The following is a 22,324-nucleotide window of genomic DNA, read 5'->3' as shown; positions in this document are numbered from 1 at the left end:
CTGAATAGTTCAAGAGATGAGTGTGGCTTAGCCAGGTGGTGCAATAGAGATAACAATATTTTTAGGAAGAAATTATTATTACATGAGTTTTCATGGATAGATTATATCGGAACTTTTCGTTCGATATCTACTTGAAAAACAGATAAAAGTGTGAAATAATGTCAGAACCTTTTTTACAGTTTTGAAGATACATGTTTTAAGTTGACATTTTCCACATCATTTTCATTTCATATTTATTGTTTTAATTATATGTTATTCATATTTTCTTAAATCATTGTGTATTACATATACAAATAGTGTCAGCTTTATTGTAAAGCACCAAACTTGGTTTCAAATTCCTTTTATATAATATTTTGCAACTATTTCCATTTTAAACTGAGTGTAAAAATTCAGAGGTATTTTTTCAAACATGCATCTTCATTTTAAAGCAACGTCAAATGCTTTGGCCAGCAAACACTGAAATGTGAACAATTACAGCAGAATATTTATCAGGCAACCTCCACCATTCTTCCAAATAAATCTAAGCTTCCATGTTGATTGTTAACCTTCTATAAAACCATCAAACTACCTGTAAGGTATATTTAAGGCAGGTAATAAGGTCATTTAAGGTAGTGTGGCTCTTGAAGTTGTTGTCTCGTATGACACATTCTGATCAATCAGCTATGTCACCATTTTTTCTGGATTTTACAGAGACCACTAAATTGTGTCCTACATGTAGACATAACGCCCAAAAAAACACAAATGACCTACTGCCATGTAACACCACCCAAAACCCTGGATCACATCCACAACACGCCTCCTCTCCCCCCCCCCCCCCCCCAGCAGCACCAAGTGACATGCACCTTCAGGTTGAAAATTTGTCAGAGACACGAAAAGGTGGTTCAGCTCGGAGACCTCCTGGGATTCTCACAAGGAAACCTCTGTGTTCTGCTCACAACAGCCGTCCTTGTTCCTAGCAAAGACTTTTAAGGTAAATATGCACCTTGGACTATTCTTTGATGCAAAACAGTTAATATAATACATGAATGAATGTGCTTTATTTTTCATGTCTTGCTATGTAGAATTTGGCTACTTATAGCCTGTTGACAAAATGTACAACAGTAAATTAAAGATTTTAGTGACAAGTGAGTTAAGACACTAAAACATCTACTTTTTCATACAACCTTATTCCAAATAGCACTTCCAATTGTCGATACATTTTTATCTTGAATTACGCCACAAAAAAAACAACACATCCAAGCACATGTCATGTGTCTGAGGCTGCAGGTGTTTTCTCTGTCATTCCCTCCCACAGTAAAGACACATTCAGGTCCCCTTTTAATGCAGGAAATGTGCATGTTCAGTTTTCATTAATCTCTCACACGTGTCTCACACATGTCTCATATACTGTTTAAGCAAGACCTTCAACTATAAATGGCTATTGCTCTTTATTATATTACAACTCTTTTGTCCAGAATGCATTGGGTGTGTGCGTTGAGTCTCTTTCTGACCCTGCTGAATCTGTCCTCCTCACTGCTGCTGGGAGCCTTCAATATCAAGTCCTATGGAGACAAGAAGGCCTCCAACACAACTCTGATGAACCTCATCAGCACGGTCAGAAACAGTTTTATATATGTATTTTGGAATCCAATATTTCTGTTTCTTTAACTGTGTCACCACATTTGATAAAAAAAATATATAGCATGAATTGGCTATGTGAACAAAACACAATATTTGGCTTGTATTTGACTTCCCTTTTATTTTATACAACATTTAAAACTAAATGTGATTTTATTTCTATCTTGTTTGGAGTAACTTCAAGATTAAAGGAGAAATGCTGCATTTTTTCTTAATATTTTACATCCAAAAGATACTTTGAATTGAAGTCGCTTTGTTCCTTTTTTTCTAGAACCATATTGAACTATAATTGTTTTTTTAGATTGTTCACCGTTATGACATCATTCTCATCCAAGAAGTCAGAGACAGTGATTTGTCAGCCACCAAAAAACTCATGGAGCATGTGAATAAGTAAGACCGACAATAGCACTGTGTGTAGGGAATACACACATAGCTAAAATATCATATTTCCTGAAATATCGTAATATTATTTTACAAAAAGTATAAATGTATGCTCATTGTCTATTTGTCGTGTTTATATGTGTGTGTTTGCGTGTGTTTTCTCAGAGGTTCTCCTCAGTTCAGGTACAGTCACATCGTTAGTGAACCTCTGGGCCGCAGCACCTATAAGGAGAGATATCTCTTCCTCTACAGGTAAACAGAAGGGCATGAACTTATTTCTTGGTTGTCCATTGTTGAGTTTGTGTAGGTCATTCCAGATGTGTTTGTTCACCACCTTATTTGCCTCTATGAAGGTTTATTCGCTGATGGGCCCACTGCCCAACAGAACTGTATATAAGTATGTATATATGAATTACGTAAAAATGAGTCTACTGTTGTTATCGCTATTAATTATGGTAATACAAGCTAACCATGCAACATGATGTGTCTTCCTAGAGTGATTTGTTACACAATTTTACTGAGATTCTGGATGTATGTTTGTAATTTAAGAACCATTTGAATTTGGATGCATCAATAATTTCTCATGTACTATTGGGCAGTTTAACAAGAGATTGACACAATGATTTGCAAAAACTGGTGCCATTTTTTGCATGAATATAAATCAAAACATTGATCAGCATGATTAACTTTTTTAAAGTTAAAGAAAATGTTTGAGTAACAAATTCAAATATTTGCAAATTCTCAGTTAATGCACTTTCACCATGTTCGTTTGTAAAATGAATTTACAAATGTTGGACCATACTAATATTGGTTGAGCTTTATTTATCGTACCCTGTACTGGTATTATTACATTTAATTTATATACATACTTTTGTATTTCATGATAAATACAGTTTGTAAAACATTTACGTGCACACATGCACCACTTTTACTCGCTAACATATTTTCAGGATCAGCCCATCATCCTTCTAGAATGTGCAGAGCTGATACAGGACAAACACATCTGTTTGTGTTTCCTGTCCAGAGAGCAGAAGGTGTCTGTGGTTAAAAGCTACACCTTTGATGATGGCTGTGAGCCTTGTGGGACGGACACCTTCATCAGAGAACCTTTCGTCGTCATGTTCTCCTCCAACACGACTAGTATGTTCTGGATTTTTGCTACTGTGCCCTTTTACCACCAACCAACAGTGATATCGAATTTCTTATTGACATGATGATTATTGGACGAGATTATAAGGTCTGTGAACATGAATCATTGCCTTCTCGTTGTATTCAACGACATCCTGCCAAGTTGCCCTTTAAACCCATCAGTAATTCTCTCAGTATAACCTCTATTAACAGATTCTTACGAAGCACCTCCTGGTGTCAGCAAAAAAAGATTGTTGTATAATACTGTCCTCTCTGTTTACAGATCCTTGTACACAGTTTATATTCTGCGCTCACTGATTCATAATCAGTGTTTGCTGAGTTTCAATCTCTGGGCACGGTGTCATAAACTGTGACTTAGTTGTTATTTGTGCATTAAAACTCTACAACTTGCTTCAGCTTAATACTAACAGCAAAGATGTTTCAATTCTACCAAATCAGTTTGTTGTTTAAAAGATACTGGGGTTCAGCTTGTTCTCCTAAGTTTATTTATTTCTTCTGTGTGTCTTCTAGCTGTTAGGAACTTTGTTCTGATCCCACAGCACACCTCTCCAGATTTCGCTTTGGAGGAGACTGATGCTCTGTATGATGTAGTGTCTGATGTCCGCAACCGCTGGAACACCAATGTGATTACTCCTTATCAGCTTGACAAACACAACCCAGCACACTTTAAGTATTTAGTGAGAGCAAATAAATAAGGAGTGATGCAAAGGACAGTTTGTTAAGTTACATTGACGAGAGGGGTCTTCTCTTTCTGCAGGACATCGTGCTGCTGGGTGACTTCAACACAGGCTGCAGCTATGTGTCAGGCTCCGACTGGCAGCAGATCCGCCTCTTCACTGACAAGAGTTTCCACTGGCTGATATCTGATGAGGCTGATACTACAGTGTCACACACTTACTGTGCTTATGACAGGTAAACGGAGGAACGCAGACACTCAGCCAGTCCATCACTGTGAATGTGTGTGAATGGGATTAGTAAATACTGACGGACACTTAATATAAATGTGTATATGGGTGTATATGGGTGAATGTGTTAAAAGCGCTTTTAGTGATCAGAAGAGTGGTTGAAGTCCATTTATTGAGTCAATTTACTCAACGCACATGTTTACATGGACTATTAATGATACCCCTCTTTCTGTACTTGTAGGATTGTGGTCACTGCTGACATGATGAGGGGAGTGGTGCATGGCAGCGCTGAGGTCTACGACTTCATGGTTGACTTGAATCTTGGCTACAATCTGGTAAAACAATTTATGTCTTGTAAATCCCTTTTTTGTTACGTTTCACTTTACCTATCTCACTTCCTTCAATTTACTTCCTGGTTTCTCCTTCCCCTTGATTGGTTGTTTGCACAGTAGTTCAGCTGTGATGTTTCAATCATCCCATGTGTGATTTGCCTCCCATTTATTAATCTTATTGAATTAAAATTTAGAAATACACCTTTCTTAAACAAAAGTAAAGTTTACTGACTGGACTTCTGAATTCTGACCCGATGCCCATTGATGGCACATTGCTGTTTCTTTGTACTCCTTTCCTAACATTAAGCCTTGATGCAACTGTGAAACAAGTCATGTTAGCAGCAAACTATGAAAAGAGTCTAAAACAGCAAGATGAGCCTGCTAAGGGTGTTATTTTTCCTTAACTCTAGCACCTTGATTTCATAGCACAGAATAGAAGAGGTGTATTGTGAGCAGTATCTGTGCAGACTTTGGTGGTTAAAGGTGAAAGAGTTTCTATTCGAGGGGCATTTGTTCGTATATTATTAAAATTGATTGATGAACATTTCTGTTGTATTTATGTTATCTTTGGAGCAATCAGGCTCAGGAAAAGGTTACTGTTACAATTGACAGATGAAAAGGTATTTTGATGGCCTATTTAGTTTACATTTCATTACAAAAAGTGCAATTTGAGGAAAAATACACTGGTTTAGATACTTGAAGCAATCAACTGCATGTCAAATTTCCTACAATGTCTGTGTTTTAGGCATATGCTGTCAGTGACCATTTCCCTGTGGAGGTGAAGCTCGCTCCTGTAGTCTGAGTCCTGAATCTCACCACCCTTCCACCGGCCTCCAGGCTGAATCTGAATCACAAGTATTTTTTGGATTAACTTTTGCAAACTGTGCTGCAACGAACAAGACCAAAATAAACAAAATGCCAAAACATTTAATCGTTAACTTCCTTCTTGGAACAGGCACCTGAAGAGGCTTAAAAGTAAGGAACAGGAATAAAAGAATTTTCTTGGAGATCATTTTAAAATTCTGAAAGCACTTCAATTAATATCTTAAGTCTATCCACCTCTAATGTATTAGGTTGCAAACAAATTTTCGAACATAGAGAAAGAACATCTTTCTATCGTGTTACATACTTTAAGTGTTTTAAACATTACTACAACAATCAGTCTACCAAATAGACATTTTAAAAATATAAATATGTTGTTACAGGTGACATGGTCAATAGGACCATTGCAGATTTAGGTCACTAAAGCACTTCACTAAACAGTGACTGTCCTACTGCAACAACCTCAAGTAGGTCTGTCACTCATGTGAAAGCAGTGGGACAAAAATATAGGCTTCTAAAACAGATTTGGAATATAGACAAGGTGAAATGGGGTTTATAACTAAGGCTTTGAACAAATCTGGTCTATCAAAGGGTTGTGCTAATTTGCCCAAACATAAACTAAAACTTTAGCAAATACATATTTCTCAGAATGAGAAGACTTTCCACTGCATGGGACACAACAATGCATCAATTGGTTTATGGAAACTTACAACAATTACCTGACAAACTTATGTTGCATGATGTTACAGCTACCGAAACCCGAGTACTCTGTGGTGGTGCTTTTTATTACAGAATGCTGCATAGAAAGAACTAAGCCAACTGAACATAACTTTTATTTGAAATATGTTATAACTGTGGAGAAGTTTTCAGTTTAGCATGAACCTACATTAGCTAGGTAAGTCCAGTATCGTATGCTAGCAACAGCTGATCTATAATCATATAACCCGTGTTTCTTTGTCAGAGGCACACATTTATTCACTCATTTGTCAATGTTTTTTATTAGTACAAATATTAGCCTACTGCAAAGTTGAAATACCACTGCATACGTATGCTACAAAGGATACAGATGACGTAGCAAACATTTATGGTGGAGCTTAGCATGAAGTCATTCTTAATGATCAAAAAACATTGATTTTTTTAGTGAAGCATTGGCAAAGTTTTTCTGAGTATTTCTACCCCCAGCTAATTGTGTCTCTGCCTGGTAAGAGGGGATCAAACTTTTTATTGAACATGTGATTCTTTGCTGGTGGAACAATGACGTGACAGAGAGTTGTGGAGAGATTTATTTAAGAACCTTAGCACCAATGAAGACATTAAACAGAAGGCTATAGTGTAGACACATAGTGTGCGTGTGTGATCCTCTCTTTTTTAGCCCTTTCTCTTTTTAAGCATCTCAATATACATGCGCAGAGACTTCTGAATGGAGTCCTTAGTGATGAAGCTAACAAAGTTGTTGATGTCAGCCTCTCTTTTGGACACAAGTTTTTCAATGGTTGGCTTCCTCATCATGGACTTGGTGATCTGTCTTGCATGATCTGTAAATTGAATAGATACAAAATGACCAAAGCTTTTTTTCAAACTGTGATTCAGCAACAGCGCCATAAAAAAAAAAGAAGATCAGAAGTCAATATGCCTTATTACTTTCACAACAGCATAATATTGCTGTCCCACAGTGTGACTGCAGTGTGTGAATTACAGAAGCACTCAGTTATTTAATGTAGACAAGCACGCCTTGATGACGTTGATACTGAAGGCAAGACAGGGGCACTGATTTCTTGCATTAACAAAAAGGATGGAAGGAGGATTGTTTTTCATTAAAGAATTGTTATCACTTGTTTGAATTGAACTTTAAAGGATAATTTTAGTAAACAAAAAAATGAAAGATACATACAGTAAGAAAAGAGTAGAGTATTTGGAGATTTGAAAATGTGACTCCAGATTGGAAATAAAGATGTTAGCCATTGTAAAAAAAAAAAACTATTATGTGATTATGTTTTAGTATTCTAAAACATAAAACCTCCTATTTTGGAGGTGCAAAAGAAATTTGTTGTACCTGGAATAGCCAACCACTTCTTCATGGTCTGTGCTGCTGTGATGAGAACCTGGTCTTCTGGGACCAGCTGGTCCACCAGACTGATCTTCAGGGCCTCTGAGGGGTTGTAGAGCAACCCCAACTCCAGGGCCATCTCTGCATGTCGGTGGCCCACAGTGTTGACGAGGGTGTCCTTAAACCTGCAAACAGTAGTATTTGTTTTTGCAAGTGTGAAAGTTAAGCGGAGTCCTTTGACATTTTTGAACAACTAACACTATCATAATTATGAACATTTTCACCACTTTCACAGCTATCGTCATCCTGAGAAGTCCTCACCAAAAAGGTGCAACAATACCAAGCTGCGTCTCATTGAGGCCGATGCTGAAACGAGGGTTGTCTGCCATTATCCTGTAGTCACACGTCAGAGACATCAGACAGCCACCAGCAGGACTGGAACCCTGCGAGGGGAGTGGCAAACACAACAGTTGATGTAAAAACTCTTCACCTTTGGTGTGACACAGGATTCTCCAGAAACCCAGGAGAGACAGAACGTAATAAATCGTAATCCCACTGGAAGGGAAAATAATCTCTCCCCATTGACTTTTTATGACATGGTGGTAGCTTGACGTTAGTTTTGACTCCTTGAGATCAACAGAAAATTGCCAAATAGTTACTGTTCGCTGGGATAAATTACCAACACAGTACAAATCTGCAGTTATGTTGCAATGAGCAACAAAACAAGAAAAACTGAGCCTTTGAGAGGAAAAAAGGAGACAAGCAATTAGACTTGAGGCATCAGCAGGAGGAATGGATTCATTTGAACATCTGTCGAGGATGAATATAAGCTATACTCAGCCAGTTTTGATCTTTGGAGTTTTCCCAGCCATTCAGTGTGATCATTTCACAAAAAAAATCTATCCAAGATGGACTTAACATACTGACTTTATCGACCAACCTTACCAAAATGAAGTGTGCTAAAGTCTGAATTTTACTTCCTGATGTTGTGTTTTGAATTAGCCAAAGTTAATTTGTTAGAATCTTCAACAATTGGCTGCATAATGTTGAGCAGATGTTTCCCGTCCAGTGAGCATGGACTTTAGAGTGTGGAGGGTTACACTCTGCCTCTATGTAGGCGTGGTTTCACACGTACATTGATTGCAGCAATAGTGACCATGTTGGAGCTGTACAGTTTCAGCCACATTTCCTGAACTGCTTTCCAGAACACTCCACAGCGCTCCGGACTTTTCCCGTACATCTCCATGATGTCCAGACCAGCTGAGAACACCTTTGGCTGGCTCTAAAATCAAAGCAATAAGCACAAATACTCAAAGCAAAGAAATGTCTGCAATTTACTAACAAGAATGAAAGCACTTCAAAATGGATTTCCTACAACAAGACACATCTAATACTACTACAGTAAGACTGCTCTTAGCTAAAGATTTTACTGCACCGAGGTGATGATGAGGCCTCTGCAGCTCTTATCCATCTCTAGCTTCTCCACGCTGATGCAGAACTCAGTAAGGAAATCTAAACTGAGGCTGTTGACAGGTGGACTCTGCATGTGCAGCACTGCCACACCTACAGAAAAAAGGGACATGCTAATTTTATTACCAGGATATCTTAAGTATGGATGTTAGAACATAGTACATTGTGGGTTCCATTAGTGAAAGAGGGCTTTCAATGAACAAAACGTAAAAGAAAAAGAGAAACAGGGAAGGGATGGAGATGATGTTTACATCTTTACCTGTGCTTTGGTCAAAATCTACTTTGACTGCAGACACGGAGGAGTTGTTCCTCCGCTGAGCGATGAAGGCTGGAGAGACTCGCACCCCGCCATGACTGCTGCAGGAGGAGAGCTGGGATAGAAGACCTAAACACACATACAAAGAGTTAGTGTTGATAACGACACTTAAAAACTACTACGACACCACAAACACTAATCACATTGTCATTCACATTGTTTGCAAAGAGAATTGAGAATTTATCTCAATCGTTGTCTGCATTAAGTCCAGAATAGCAACTTCAGTGTTAAGCCAGCTCTGCATTGGTCTTGAAATCTTTCATGCATGCGAATGTCAATCACTGCCGTTGGCTTGTTTTGTGCAACAGATCCTCTCAGCTCCAATGTCCAGTCATATCTGTATTTTTTATTTTTTTTTAATTTGTATTGATGAAAGTGGGGCTCTCTTTTCTATTCTACAGGTGAAGCCAACTTTTTTTTTTTTACCTGCAAATCCTCTCATCAAATGCACGTTTAACATAGTGCATAGTGTAATAGAATGCCTTGTTTTAGTTTGCCTTGCCACTCCCGTTTCTCAATAACTGGCTTCAAGAGGGATTAAAAATGAAAAGGGAGAATACTTTGTGACAAGTAAAATATTATTCTAATGTCCTATCCTAATTTATCTTCAGAGATCAATAAAGTAAATATTCTTCAACTGTCAGTGAAGCAGAAAGAGTATACTGAATGTTTAGTGAGATATTGATTAAACGTATGTTATTCCAAGTATATGTGTGATGCATAGAAGGCACAGTTGACCCCGAAAGAACACCCCTAAAATAATCATCATCAATAATCTATTATTACGTGTGTGCACAGGATCATTATTCATGAACCCGAGATAAACGCGTGTGTATGTTTTTTTGTGGGGGCTTCAAAGCCTTCGTAGGGTGCAGACATTGAAATAAAGTCTAAACATTTTATGTCTACCCAATAAAAGTTCAAGTACTCGTAGTGTCCTGTGACCTTTGCTCCAGTTTCTACAGAAAACACAGAGGCTCAGTCAGACAGCTGGCAGCCGGATATCAACTCACAAAGTCTGTTAGAAAGACTGAAATCTGAATGCATGCAATTAAATCTTCTCTATATAACGTGGCCCCTCATACATGAATACATACTTGAAAAACCGCACTTGTTCCTCAACGCAGCTCTCAATGCCATCCTGTGCAGCTTGGTTCCGTCAGTGAGCTGGAGCAATCTTCTTCTACTTGGCTTTTTGTGTTTGCTTGTCTCTTTGAAAGCAGCCCTTCAGAAGCAACACCGCCACCTGCTGCCTAGGAGTAGGTACTGAATACATTTTATTACAAAGAAAATGGAAAATAACGTTTGATTGGAAAAACTTTGAACAGTAAGTAGGCTTTAAAATCTTAAAACAAAATAATGTAATTGGACAGAAAAAAACCCCTAAAAGGAATCAGTGTGATATTACTTTATTGAAAGAGCAATTTATGGTGCATGTGTGTAATATTTTGTTCTATAAATGATAATCAGACTAAAAGTGTTTACTTTTTTTTCCCTTTTAAAATATATACGCAAGTGGTGTACCTTATTTTGTAGGAACAAAAGCAATTCAACACAACATAAAGTGTCTTACTATTCCCTATAACTTGATCGGCTAGTTGAGCAGGAGACCAAAATTGTAATGCTTTCATTCTTAAGTCTTAACTTTTTTGCATAAAAATGTTGATATAGGCGACCTCAGTGATGTAAAGATCTGAGAGAGTCCTCCCTTTTTGCAGCTTGAAATTTGAGATGCTCTTTTCTTCAAACATGTAAATTAGATTAGATTAAATTATATATTTTTTTTTAAAGTGTAACTGGATCTTGTGATAGAGGCCAATTTGTGGACATATTTTTCAGTAAAACACCATAGTGTGAAATGGCTTTTGTTTTCAGGTAGGAGTGGACAATGAAAGAAGGGACAGAGAGAGAGATGGATAAGAGGGGAGAGAGAGTGGGTGAGAGGAGAGATCTGTGTCAGTTACTACCAAATCACAAGTGTGTGACTGTAACAGGAGAAACACAAGGAGCTGAAGGTCCTTCATCAGTGAGTTTAATATTTCTTATGTAATTTAATGTGTGTTATTTTTGTTAGTAGGATAAATCTGGATGTATTTCTTTCATTTGAACCACATTTATTTAGTTTTGGGTACAAAACATTTGATTGCCTGTTTATTAATTGGATTTTTCCATTGGTTTTGGTGGCTTTATTGAGGATGACAAAAAGACCTCAAAGACAAATGAAGCTTGGTTGATATGATGAGCCCATGTGTCTTTTGTTAGTGTTCGGGGGTTTGAAAATAGTAAATTTCGACTGTGTACGCAAGTGAACACCATGAGTGTCAATTCATATGAGACAAAAACAATACAGATCATGCCTTTGTTTCATTCATTTTAGACATGTTTGTATGTGTTGTTTTTCCTTTGTTTTGAGCAGATCAAGACCTTTTCCACCTAAAACCTCCACCTTCAATCTTTGCTGTGATTGAGCATAACAACAAATCCATCGCCCTGCGTCACATCTATATCCTGTAACCAAGGGAACATTCACCTCTCCAGTGACACTTTTTCTGTCCAACCCCACTAGGCGGCATTATGGATTTTATACAGTCGGCAGACATGGGAAGTGGCTGTGAAGATAACAAGTGTGGCCTTGCATCGGGCTCCCTGGAGGACTGCCCCAACCAAGAGTGCCAGTGGGAAGAACCAGAATTTGGCTTAGTTAAGTTAGGTGGGTACACGGTTATGATGAAGACATTGCGTCTGTCTGTTTGCAATAGCTCTGTGCTTAAGTTACCAACATATAGCTATAGAAATCTTTTTATTTTTATCTCATAAAACAAAGAAAGAAAGAATCTGAACTGCCTAACATGTTGCACTACACTGCATCTACAAGTAATTGAAGTTCTTCATGGACTAAAACAGAAAACCATTCATTCTTCATCTTTTATTTATGACAAACAATATGTACAAAGTGTTTCTGATAAAACATTAATATTTGATATTCCAGTGTGTGTGACTGTCATTTATATTCCGCTGATGCTCTTCGGCCTGCTGGGAAATATATTAACAATTCTGGTGGTTTGGCTCCGCCCTCACATGAGAAGCTCGACCTACCTCTACCTGAGCAGTATGGCTGTCAGTGATCTATTTATACTGCTACTGCTGCCTCTGGATCTGTATAAGGTACACACACACACACACACACACACACACACACACACACACACACACACACACACACACACACACACACACACACACAAGGTGTCTAGTACTTTGTGTCAAGCAGCATTCGATGTGTTGGCGTACTTCTAGGAATTGTGTTCCATATTGGTTTATTCGACCCTCTGTTTCCCTCGCCTCAGGGAGTACCTGCTGCCAAATAACATTTTCTTCCATTGCACTAAAGTGTCTTTTCATACCTAGAGTATGACAAGACATTATGCATGAAGAAATCTGTTTTTTTTTGGTGTAGAAAAAACAAAGGTACATTTCTCAGTTTCACTTCAATTCAATTCATCAGACTATAGCATTAGTGTTACACTAACAACATTATCAAAACATCCAATAAAAATAACAATAGCAATCAAGAATATTTGTAATAGTAATAATAACACTGTGGCTTGATTGGTAGAGTCAGTTGTCTCTCAACCGGAAGGTTGATGGTTTGATCCTCCACTCCCACAGCACGTCTGATGACTCTTCGGGCAAGATACTTTATCCCACTACTTGGTGATAAATAAATGGGATTAGTTACTTCCGATGGTCAGTCTATATAGGAAACGCTGCCATCAGTGTGTGAATGGAGAGGTGCGTCATATGGAGTAAATGCGATTTTGGAGTATTCAGAAGACTAGAAAAGCACTACACTCTAAGCTGAAGTCCATTTACCATTTACTCAGAGTTATACCTAAATAACAAATCTAAAAAGTTTTTAGTCCATCCACTTTTTCAACTGGGCTCTTATAAACCTTCTATGATTCTTAGGCCAAATAAAATATTTTGCTTTGTTTTAAACTGAAGTGTTCCCTAATAACAAAACTTATGAGCACATGAGTGTGGCAGCTACTTTGTGATGAAGTGAAATAAGAGGAAAATAAAGATGTCTTGGATGTAAAAATATTTCTGTGTCTTTAACAGCTCTGGAGGCCCAGACCCTGGCCATTTGGAGACCTTGCCTGTAAGCTGACAATGTTCATGTCAGAGTGCTGCACCTTCTGCACCATCCTTCACATCACCTTCCTCTCCATTGAGAGGTACGTGGCAGTCTGTTGGCCTATCACTGCCAAGACCCTGGTGACACGCCGTAGAACCAGGGCTCTTATTGGCTGCCTGTGGCTGGGTGCGGCCGTCAGTGCCGCACCGGTGTTGGTCATGGTCGGAGTGGAGGAAGTCGTGGGAGAGGAGCCAGGGATTGGTGGATGGATCGAGGACAGAGGGTGGACGGGGAGTGAAGGTGGATTTATGTTAGGTGAAAGGGAACAAGGAAGTGGAGAAATTGTCTCCATTGATGGAGGATCAGAGGGAATAAAGTGGAGAGAAAGCATTGGTGAGAAAATACTGTTGGTGGAAAAAGAAAAGAGACTACTGGAAATAGGAGAAAGAAAGAACACCAAACAAGGAGATAAAAGAAAAATAAGAGACGAGGGAGGTGGTATTAAGGAAGAAAGGCTTGAAGTTGAGGGAATGCATAAAAGGTTGAAAAAGGAAGGAGGAGTGAAAGAAAGTGTTGATGGAGGTTGGGGTCTCCCTGACAACAGAGAGTGCCGGTTTACAGACTACGCTATCTCCTCCGGTCTGTTGTCAGCCATGATGATTCTCTCCAACTTGTACTTCCTGGTTCCATTCTGCATCCTGGGACTGGTCTATAGTCTGATTGGACGGACGCTGTGGCTCCGTCCACAAAGTAGCCGAAGAGAACAGAGTCATCGGCACACTGTCAAAATGTTAGGTGAGAAATGCACCCACCACCACAGTTTAACAAGATCACATAGAAATTGTGCACTAGGTCATATTTCTTACCTTGTTTTTAAAACTGACTCAAATGTCCTGTTCTCTTTTTGTCCACCCTGCCCCCTCTTTCTATTAACCCTCTTCAGGTGTTATTGTGTTGGCGTTTGTCCTCTGCTGGCTGCCCTTCCATTTAGGTCGAACTATTTTCTCTCTTTCTCAGGGCAGTAGTACTGATGGACAGGAAGTATACCCTGACACAAATGCACACTGGGAGATGAATGCTGGTTCAGATTGCATAGTCAGTGATGTGAGCTCACACACTGATGTAGACACATACATGGCAGACAAAGAAACTAAGATGCAAACAAACATAGGCACACAATCTGAGGATTTGAGCATTGACCTTAATCAAATGACATCTCTCAGCAGACAGACAGGTACACACACAACTACACACTCCAGTGATCTAACACTTATTGATCAAAATCTCACAGACACAAAAATGAATATGCATCATAGAAACAAACATGCAAACAAAATAGAAGAAAACACCTCCTCACATAATGACACACGTACTATTGAAGATATTGTTACACATATATCAAATTCACACAGTGGTTTACTCATAGACACAAGCACCAGTACTCACACCTACAGGCCTCACTTTACAGATGGTCACACACTCTCTAATAACCAAAACAAGGCGCCAATTTGTATAAACTCACAAAACGACACACCTCCCACCTCAGGAACAAACACATCCAATTTGACAGCAAACAACATTTACAGTGCCACACCTTTCAACAATACATACACACAACCTGATTCACACTATTTTCTATACTATCTGTCTCAGTACTTCAACCTGGTGTCCTCTGTCCTCTTTTACCTTAGTGCTGCTGTCAATCCTCTACTGTACAACCTGATGTCTGTTAGATACAGACATGCTGTCCACAGCCTCATACACACACACTCTCACACGCAGACTCACCGACGGCGCACACTCACAGGGCAGCACTCCACAACTACTCTGTGAGGGGGAACACTGAACACAAAGATAGAGGAAGGGAATAGAGGGGAAATTAAACACAAATCATTCAACTTAGCTGGGCTTTTATTTGGCAGGGATTCCTGTCATTTTTGTTCTGTGCTTTTCTTGCTATGGCTAGTCATGCCAAAAGGTATTCATGTGGTCACAAAGTGAGACACTTAAACACTGCTATCAGAAGAATAATGCACCGTGGTGTTTTAAGATGCAAGTAAGCATAAATGTATGGGAAGCTAAAATAGATATACAGTGACAATAAACGTTCAAATTGTTCAGCAACTGAGATGACAATGGGTAGTACAAAATGCAGGAAGACATTTGGCCATATTTAAGGGTAAAATAAACTATCCACCAAAATACAACTGCTTATGTTAGCATTCTAGCAAACAACCGTTTGAGAGTGTTAAGCAATTATCTGGTATAAATTATAAATTAATGACAACAATTCAATTTATTCGTTAGATTTATACTACTTGCGATCAACCTTGAAAACAGCAATACGTCATTGTAGCATTTGAGGTATCGGCCAATTTAATGACATCAGAGTACAATAGCTGTTGTATCAATATAGTGAATGGGTTTGATTTATTAGCAAATTATCTTTTTAGGGAGCAGACTGTGTCATTTTAGACAAGCACAGGTTTCAATATGGGTCAGATTTTACAATTAGCCAATTAAACCGGCCTGCAGATTACAACCCCTCATCAGCAAATAGGGCTTAATTATTACTACTGTAGCATCTCAACTGATGTTGTTGATCATTTCAGAGTATCTTCCAATGGCTTTGATTTACTGAATACAAAACTATTTAAAGTAATTAGATCAACATGGTTTTCTGACTATTAAATGTATATAATAACATGGTAGAAATGAACTGTAGAGTCTTCTCACCACTCACAGTTTTCAGAGCATGCAAAGAAAAATATTAACATACCCATACATATGCAGTGACAAGTCACTGGCTATGCCACTGGAATAATTTAGGGTTTAGTGTCCTACCAAAGGACACTATGATGTGGATTGCAAGACAGGATTGAACAGCTAACCTTTCTGTACCGGCGAGCCACACCTACCAGATGTAATATTATGTTCATATCTCTTAGACCTAACAGACATTTATACTGAGTGATGATCAGTACAGTATCTTTGTAAAGTAGCATGACAACATTACATAACAAAAACAAACTTCAGCTACTGGTTTACTATTCCTATAGCAAGCCAGTGAAAAGGTTTTTATAATTTCTTTTCATGTTCTCACACACACACACACACACACACACACACACACACACACACACACACACACACACACAGAATAGGGCTATCAATGTGATTCATGTACTTTTATGATATTTTGATGTGTTTTCATGTTATATACTGTATTACATTATTGGTCCTTGATTTGACGGCCTCTCATGAACATGCCTTTATTTGATTCACAATGTGGGATTAGCACCTTTGTGAAGGTTATTCGTCTCTCATTCTGTCAGCAGGAAACACTTCAAATAGATTTCCTGAAGCTTGGTGGACAGATCAGCCCCAGGCTGAGAGACCGATGATTTGATCTTGTCCATATCTGTCACTACAAGGTTGGATTGGAACTATGTACACAAACAGAAAACTACATGGTGTCTGATTCCAAATCAATATGATACATTTGAAAAATTATTCAAATCCATTGTTGAATCAGACTAGATCATTCATGTTGACTATTATCTATTGTTTTTTTGATAGTTTGGTTGTTAATGACATTTAATACTGTGCACTTTTTAGACTGAAAGGATCTTCCATATGTGTTTAATAATTTGCTCATATTTGACATACAGGTATCTAAGAAGTTTTTTTTTTTTTATAATTACATCTGTAATAACTTCTTTGTATATTTTTTGCTGTGCATTTATATAAATGCCAACTTTTTGAATGCTTTCCATAATCCGTTGTCTTCTTTTAAACTTTGCACAGAAACACAATTCAAAAACATCATCTGACAGCCATCAGAACACGCTTACATGCTTCATGGAGCCCTGAGACCCTCACCATATCCAATAGGCCTATGTATAATGCTTGAGCTAACGCTAAGTTGGATATCAGCTTCAAATCAAGTTAGCTTTTCCAAGAGGTGTCTGGATTTTAGATGATATTAATCAAAGTAATTCAAGGAACATTTAGAGTCCATGTGAGACCACAGTATGGTCATGTACCAAATGTTCACAGCCACATGATGGCACTATGACCCAGAGATGAAAGATGCTGTTTAACAACTATTAGTGTATAAGCAATATGCTTTGTTGTTACTTCTAATACTACACACACTTTAACCATTATTACTGGTATAGTAGCTAGAAATCTGTTCTATTCGTTGTTTTTGTTGTTGTTATGTTTGTCTCTATTCATCTCCTTCTCCCTGCATCTCCATCTATCCACTTGAATTTCCCTTGGGATCAATAACGTATCTATCTGTCCCACTTTCCAAGCCCAACACAGTTACAGCAGGTGGCTGTTTGGCTCAACGTCTTTGTCTGTTAAAGGACAGTTTTTCCTTTCCAATGTTACTTTGTTAAATATTACCAAGTGCTGTGCTCACAGTAGATTGATGTTGGGTCTTTGAAAGTATGCATGGTCTGCAACCAAGAGCAGGTGTAGAATATAAATTGAGATCCCATATTATATCAGGACTACACACTCATTTATACATTTGCACACAAACTTCCAACTACTGATTTACCTTAAATTTACCTTCTTCTATAATCACAACGTATTTTTTGCCGGTGCCTAAAACCACTATACTTTATACTTATTGTGGTTTTCTATAGTCGCCCCTCTTCACACACACACTCACACACACACACACACACACACACACACACACACACACACACACACACACACAAAATAATTGCATTTTAGACATTGACATTTGTTTGATAAAGTTATTATGTGTGACCTAATTTATTAACTATGTGCACGTATTTTAAAAGGATTTAAACAACAGTTACAGGGGGTTTTGTAGCACGCTATCTCTTGCTGAGGATTTTAACTTCCTGCACTCTCTGCTGGTTGCACGTCCAGTGCTCTCAGCAACATGATATAATGTGTTAATTAGTGTGCTTTTTGGGAAACTTCCTCATCTGTCTTCTCCTGTTTTCACTTCTTCCTGCTGAGCTTAGCCTGAGAGTGGTGTACTGTAAATCAGCGTATTTAACTCTTCTTAAGAGAGCAAACACGCTAACATCCCAAAATGATGAAATACTCCTTTAATATTTAACAGTGCTCCAGCAGTTAATTGGTCAAATCAAACACATTACAGTGAAGTTGAAAAGAAAAATGAATGTCATTACTTGTTCATGTACTCTCTTTGCCTTTGTATTGTGAAGAAAAAAACAAGGTAGCCTCTATCAAACAAAAGCAATGGTAGAAATTCGCCCCACATGTCACTGCTTCAAACACAAACTCAATGCACATATTGGTATATTTACGGCATTTATACATACACACATATAATGTTGATTAATATGTGTCCCTAACCAGATGCACATGCTATACTGTAAATACACACAGTCACAGAATTGTAAGGCTGTTGGTTTGAATGTACTTGCATGTACTGTAGATTCAAACAAACAATAAAATGCCCTCACACACACACTTCACACACCTCTCCATTTCTGTTTCTTTCTCCGAGCCCCTCGCAAGCCAAAGGTCTCTGCAGCCAATGATTGAATGATCTCATTATTAAGCAGGGGGAAGCATCAGGTCTTATTTACGACCAGTATTATGTTACTGTACAGGGTTCTGCTCAACAGGAGGGATTTCACCAGAGACCTTTGACATATGGAGCAAATTAATTCAATATGGATTCTGTGCTTCAGGGGCAAAAAAATTGAGACAATAAGTTTGAAAAAGATGTACACGCATATTGTCACATAAATGTATTAACATACTGAGTAAGTCTTAAGAGAGCAATGGCTGATTTTGCTGCCGTTTCACAGCCTGGGAACAAGTTTCTCAGATTTGCCATGCAGTTAGAAAGAATAGTAGGAAAGAATGTGCAATCATAGGGTTACTTCTTTAACTAGGGAGATTATTAACAGAATCAGGTTGTAATTTGTTGTGAAGCAGCAAACATATTGAGTTGTTAGAGTTAGGAGATCAACTAAGGAATTCAAACCTACCCTTTCAGCTAACCCAATCACAAGTTCAATTTACCAATAGGTAGATACCAGTAGCTAAGGACTTTGGTTGGGAACTGGAGGGTTACTGGCACTACCTGGGTGCCCTTGAGCAAGGCACAAAAAACCCATTGCCATCTCAAGAGTGCCCCTCACTCTGATATCTCTCCATTAGTGCATTTCCATCCTGTGTGTATTAGAGCCTATGTGAGTGTAGCATGTAAAATTGAATTTCACTTGTGGGATTATTAAAGTCTATCTTCTTCTAAATGGCAGACACAGTTACAGAAAGTTTAAGAAGATTTACTCTCATGGTCCCTCATCTACTCTGCTAATCAGGTAAAGAATGCTGGAAGGAGCCACATTTGTCAACAGAGCTGTCAATCATGCTATTGCATCAATCAATCAATCAATCAATCAATCAATCAATCACTCAGTCATAATTTGAATAGTTCAAATTCATAACAAATATGATTTCAAATAACTTTATGTAAAGAGTTTCAAATAACTAATTACGAAACAAAACATTTCCACTTCGACTGAAATCGGCATAATATGAATTATGATGACAGGAACCATGTTTCTAAACAATGTACATGAAATGCATGAAAATTCTAGTTTGACCCATGTCCCATCTGTTGACATGGGGGAGCCCTGCAGCAGAGGGTGCTCCAAATATTTTGGCTTCACTATGGAGGACACTATGCAGGTCAGGTGAGCAATAGTAATAGCATACACAAAGTTTGAGACCAAAACATGAGGACAAATTCAATATCAATTCCAATTGCTAAACTCTTTGGACTTAATTTAAAGTTAGCATTGATGTGCCATTATATACCACAGTGTTCAGGTGATGCAGGTTGTTTTTATGATAGCTTATAGGGACAGTGTCAGAAATGAATTTAAATGCAACGATTGTTTTCAATGAGCAGAGCTACAAGCACAAAAGGAAACAATTTGAGTTTATGTTGAATTACATTTTGAATGTGGAATCCCACATTACCGTTCTATGCATTACATCTGCGGAACATTAGATTTTTTTTATTATCATGATTTTTTAACATCTGATTATATCTGTCAAAAACTGGTCTGTTCATTTTATAGGAATAAAATAAGTAAGATACCTGTGAACAAAATAGAGATTTCACAGTAGCAGAGCATTGTCAGAAACAGACTGAGCACAAACAAGCTGCTGTCTGTTCATGTATATTTCCAAAAAGCAACCTCAAGCTCCAAAGCAAAAATCCATCCTTGTGTTTGTCTATACCTTGATCTTTTGAGTTGCATCTTCAACATTTGCTTGTCAGTCTGTTGAAAGAGGTCAGGTGAGCGAGAGGGAGATGGGAAACAGGTTTTATCAGACAAATAAAAGCTGATTGGCTCTGCAGTAAAATGGCTGGCAGCGAGACAACAAGCTGCCTGTTTCAACCCCATATTCCCAAAGTGGCTGTTCACTTCAATTATCACCAGCCACAGCTTATTTACATGGTGGTCACACAGAGATTTCCATTTTTTGTTGTTATTTTGTCACTTTGAAATGCAGTGGAAAGTTTAGTATTGAAAATGAAACCGGGATGATAGGAGCAAAAATAAATGTGTTAATGAACATTTAATTTTTAGAGTGTGGAATTTCTTATGGTCCCCAAAGAAAACTCTAAAACCTCTAAACAGAGGTCGTAAGTGAGTACTACAGCCAGGAAGGATTTTTCTACAGATTATTTATTCCTGGATAACAAATAGAATAAACTACACATAATATTGCATTAAAGCATAGCTGAAATATCATAATTAATGGGATTAGGAAATGCATTCATGACGACCCTGACCATCTTTGCTGACTTGTATATAATGTTTACATTATCATGTATCCCAATGTTTTAACTATTTGAAAAGTTAATTCCACAAGGTTCAATTTTATAACAGTCAAACACCCATGCTCATCATTCTGCCGATGACACAGTTCTATACTATCTTGTAGATTCAGTTTCTCTTGCAGTAAATAAAATTACACCATTCATTTAGCAATGACAAACTCCAGTGTAGTGAGCAGTTAGTGATATACGACTTCCATTCAAGAAAGGGACACAGGAAGTAGAGTCAAGCACAATTAATCAGATTGTAAAAAGTTATAATTAACAGTATGCTGACCTCGTTTTATGATAGATGCAGATGTAGTACACTGATATTTGGAATTTTTTTTCTCCATTCACTAGTCTGTAACTTGTTTATAATACTTTCTGCAGAGTGATGCAACTCACAGCAGGTCAGAGCTTTCCTATTATTTCCAACTCATTGAGGTATTTTAGATATTTTAGGCATGTTCACATAATGAACATGACTTTAAGCTAAATATTCTATAAATAACTCTCACAGTAGAACAACTTGCAAAGAGGACACATACACATTCTGACAAGCCAGGATGAGAGACGGTTCCATTGCACACAAAGGTGGAAAAAAAATCTGTTGTAAGACAACTTAGTCAACCAGTGAGTCTACTGTCTGATGTATGCTTCTTCACTTGTCAGCCTCACTGCTCATATATTATTAATTATAAAATGGTAATGGCCTTTGTGAAGAGAGAAATGTACTAAAAACTGGTATGAGCTGCTGTTGATAGTATACTTTAGGCATTAATAATCAGAATCAGAATCAGCTTTATTGGCCAGGTATGTGTAGCACCCAAGGAATTTAACGTTGGTAGACTGTGCTCTCTCTGTACAATGTAAACGTTAAATAAGAACGATCAACTAAAATATTTCAAGTGATTAAAGTAACATGTACAAGACTAAATAAGATAATAGTGCAGTGGTGAGTGGTGTACATTCACAGTGACAGTTTAGTTCCAGAGTTATTTCACAACGACAGTTCTGACACTCTTTGACTGTTTAGTGCTCATCAGAGTGACAGCCTCGGGGAAGAAACTGTTCTTGCAGGTCGTTTTGGTGTTTAGTGATCTGTAATGCCTCCCAGAGGGGAGGAGCTTGAACAATTTGTGTCCAGGGTGTGAGGGGTCTGCTGTGATGCTACCTGCCCGTTTCCTGACCCTGGACCGATATAAGTCCTGCATGGGGGAAGGTCGGCACCGATGATATTTTCTACAGTCCTGATTGTCTGTTGCGCTCTGTGTCTGGCGAGT

General features: G+C 38.1%; 3 protein-coding genes across 3 annotated transcripts; 2 read left to right on the top strand and 1 right to left on the bottom strand.

The window, feature by feature from the left end:
• Nucleotides 1-851: 851 nt before the first annotated feature.
• On the top strand, nt 852-5,396 carry dnase1 (deoxyribonuclease I). Its single transcript, XM_079366488.1, has 9 exons — nt 852-970; nt 1,455-1,593; nt 1,919-2,007; nt 2,164-2,250; nt 3,023-3,138; nt 3,658-3,770; nt 3,905-4,059; nt 4,294-4,387; nt 5,130-5,396. Exons 2-9 carry the CDS (start codon nt 1,456-1,458, stop codon nt 5,184-5,186), a joined length of 849 nt encoding a protein of 282 aa, XP_079222614.1. The 5' UTR covers nt 852-970; nt 1,455; the 3' UTR covers nt 5,187-5,396.
• Nucleotides 5,397-6,155: 759 nt separating this feature from the next.
• Nucleotides 6,156-10,264, bottom strand: eci1 (enoyl-CoA delta isomerase 1). Its single transcript, XM_079366487.1, has 7 exons — nt 10,137-10,264; nt 8,983-9,108; nt 8,689-8,816; nt 8,389-8,535; nt 7,575-7,696; nt 7,260-7,438; nt 6,156-6,741 (listed from the first exon to the last, which is right to left on the bottom strand). The coding sequence occupies exons 1-7, from the start codon at nt 10,177-10,179 to the stop codon at nt 6,575-6,577; spliced, it is 912 nt and encodes a 303-aa protein (XP_079222613.1). The 5' UTR covers nt 10,180-10,264; the 3' UTR covers nt 6,156-6,574.
• A 1,349-nt stretch (nt 10,265-11,613) lies between these two features.
• On the top strand, nt 11,614-15,010 carry LOC306837694 (growth hormone secretagogue receptor type 1; the record flags this gene model as incomplete). Its single annotated transcript, XM_079365440.1, has 6 exons — nt 11,614-11,749; nt 12,029-12,204; nt 13,162-13,438; nt 13,784-13,972; nt 14,121-14,201; nt 14,805-15,010. 6 exons carry the CDS (start codon nt 11,614-11,616, stop codon nt 15,008-15,010), a joined length of 1,065 nt encoding a protein of 354 aa, XP_079221566.1.
• Nucleotides 15,011-22,324: the final 7,314 nt, after the last annotated feature.

Source organism: Symphodus melops (assembly GCF_947650265.1).
Source record: "Symphodus melops genome assembly, chromosome: 17".
Classification (NCBI taxonomy): domain Eukaryota; kingdom Metazoa; phylum Chordata; class Actinopteri; order Labriformes; family Labridae; genus Symphodus; species Symphodus melops.
Note: the sequence above shows the minus strand (reverse complement) of the source record. Positions and strands in the feature narration are given on the sequence as shown.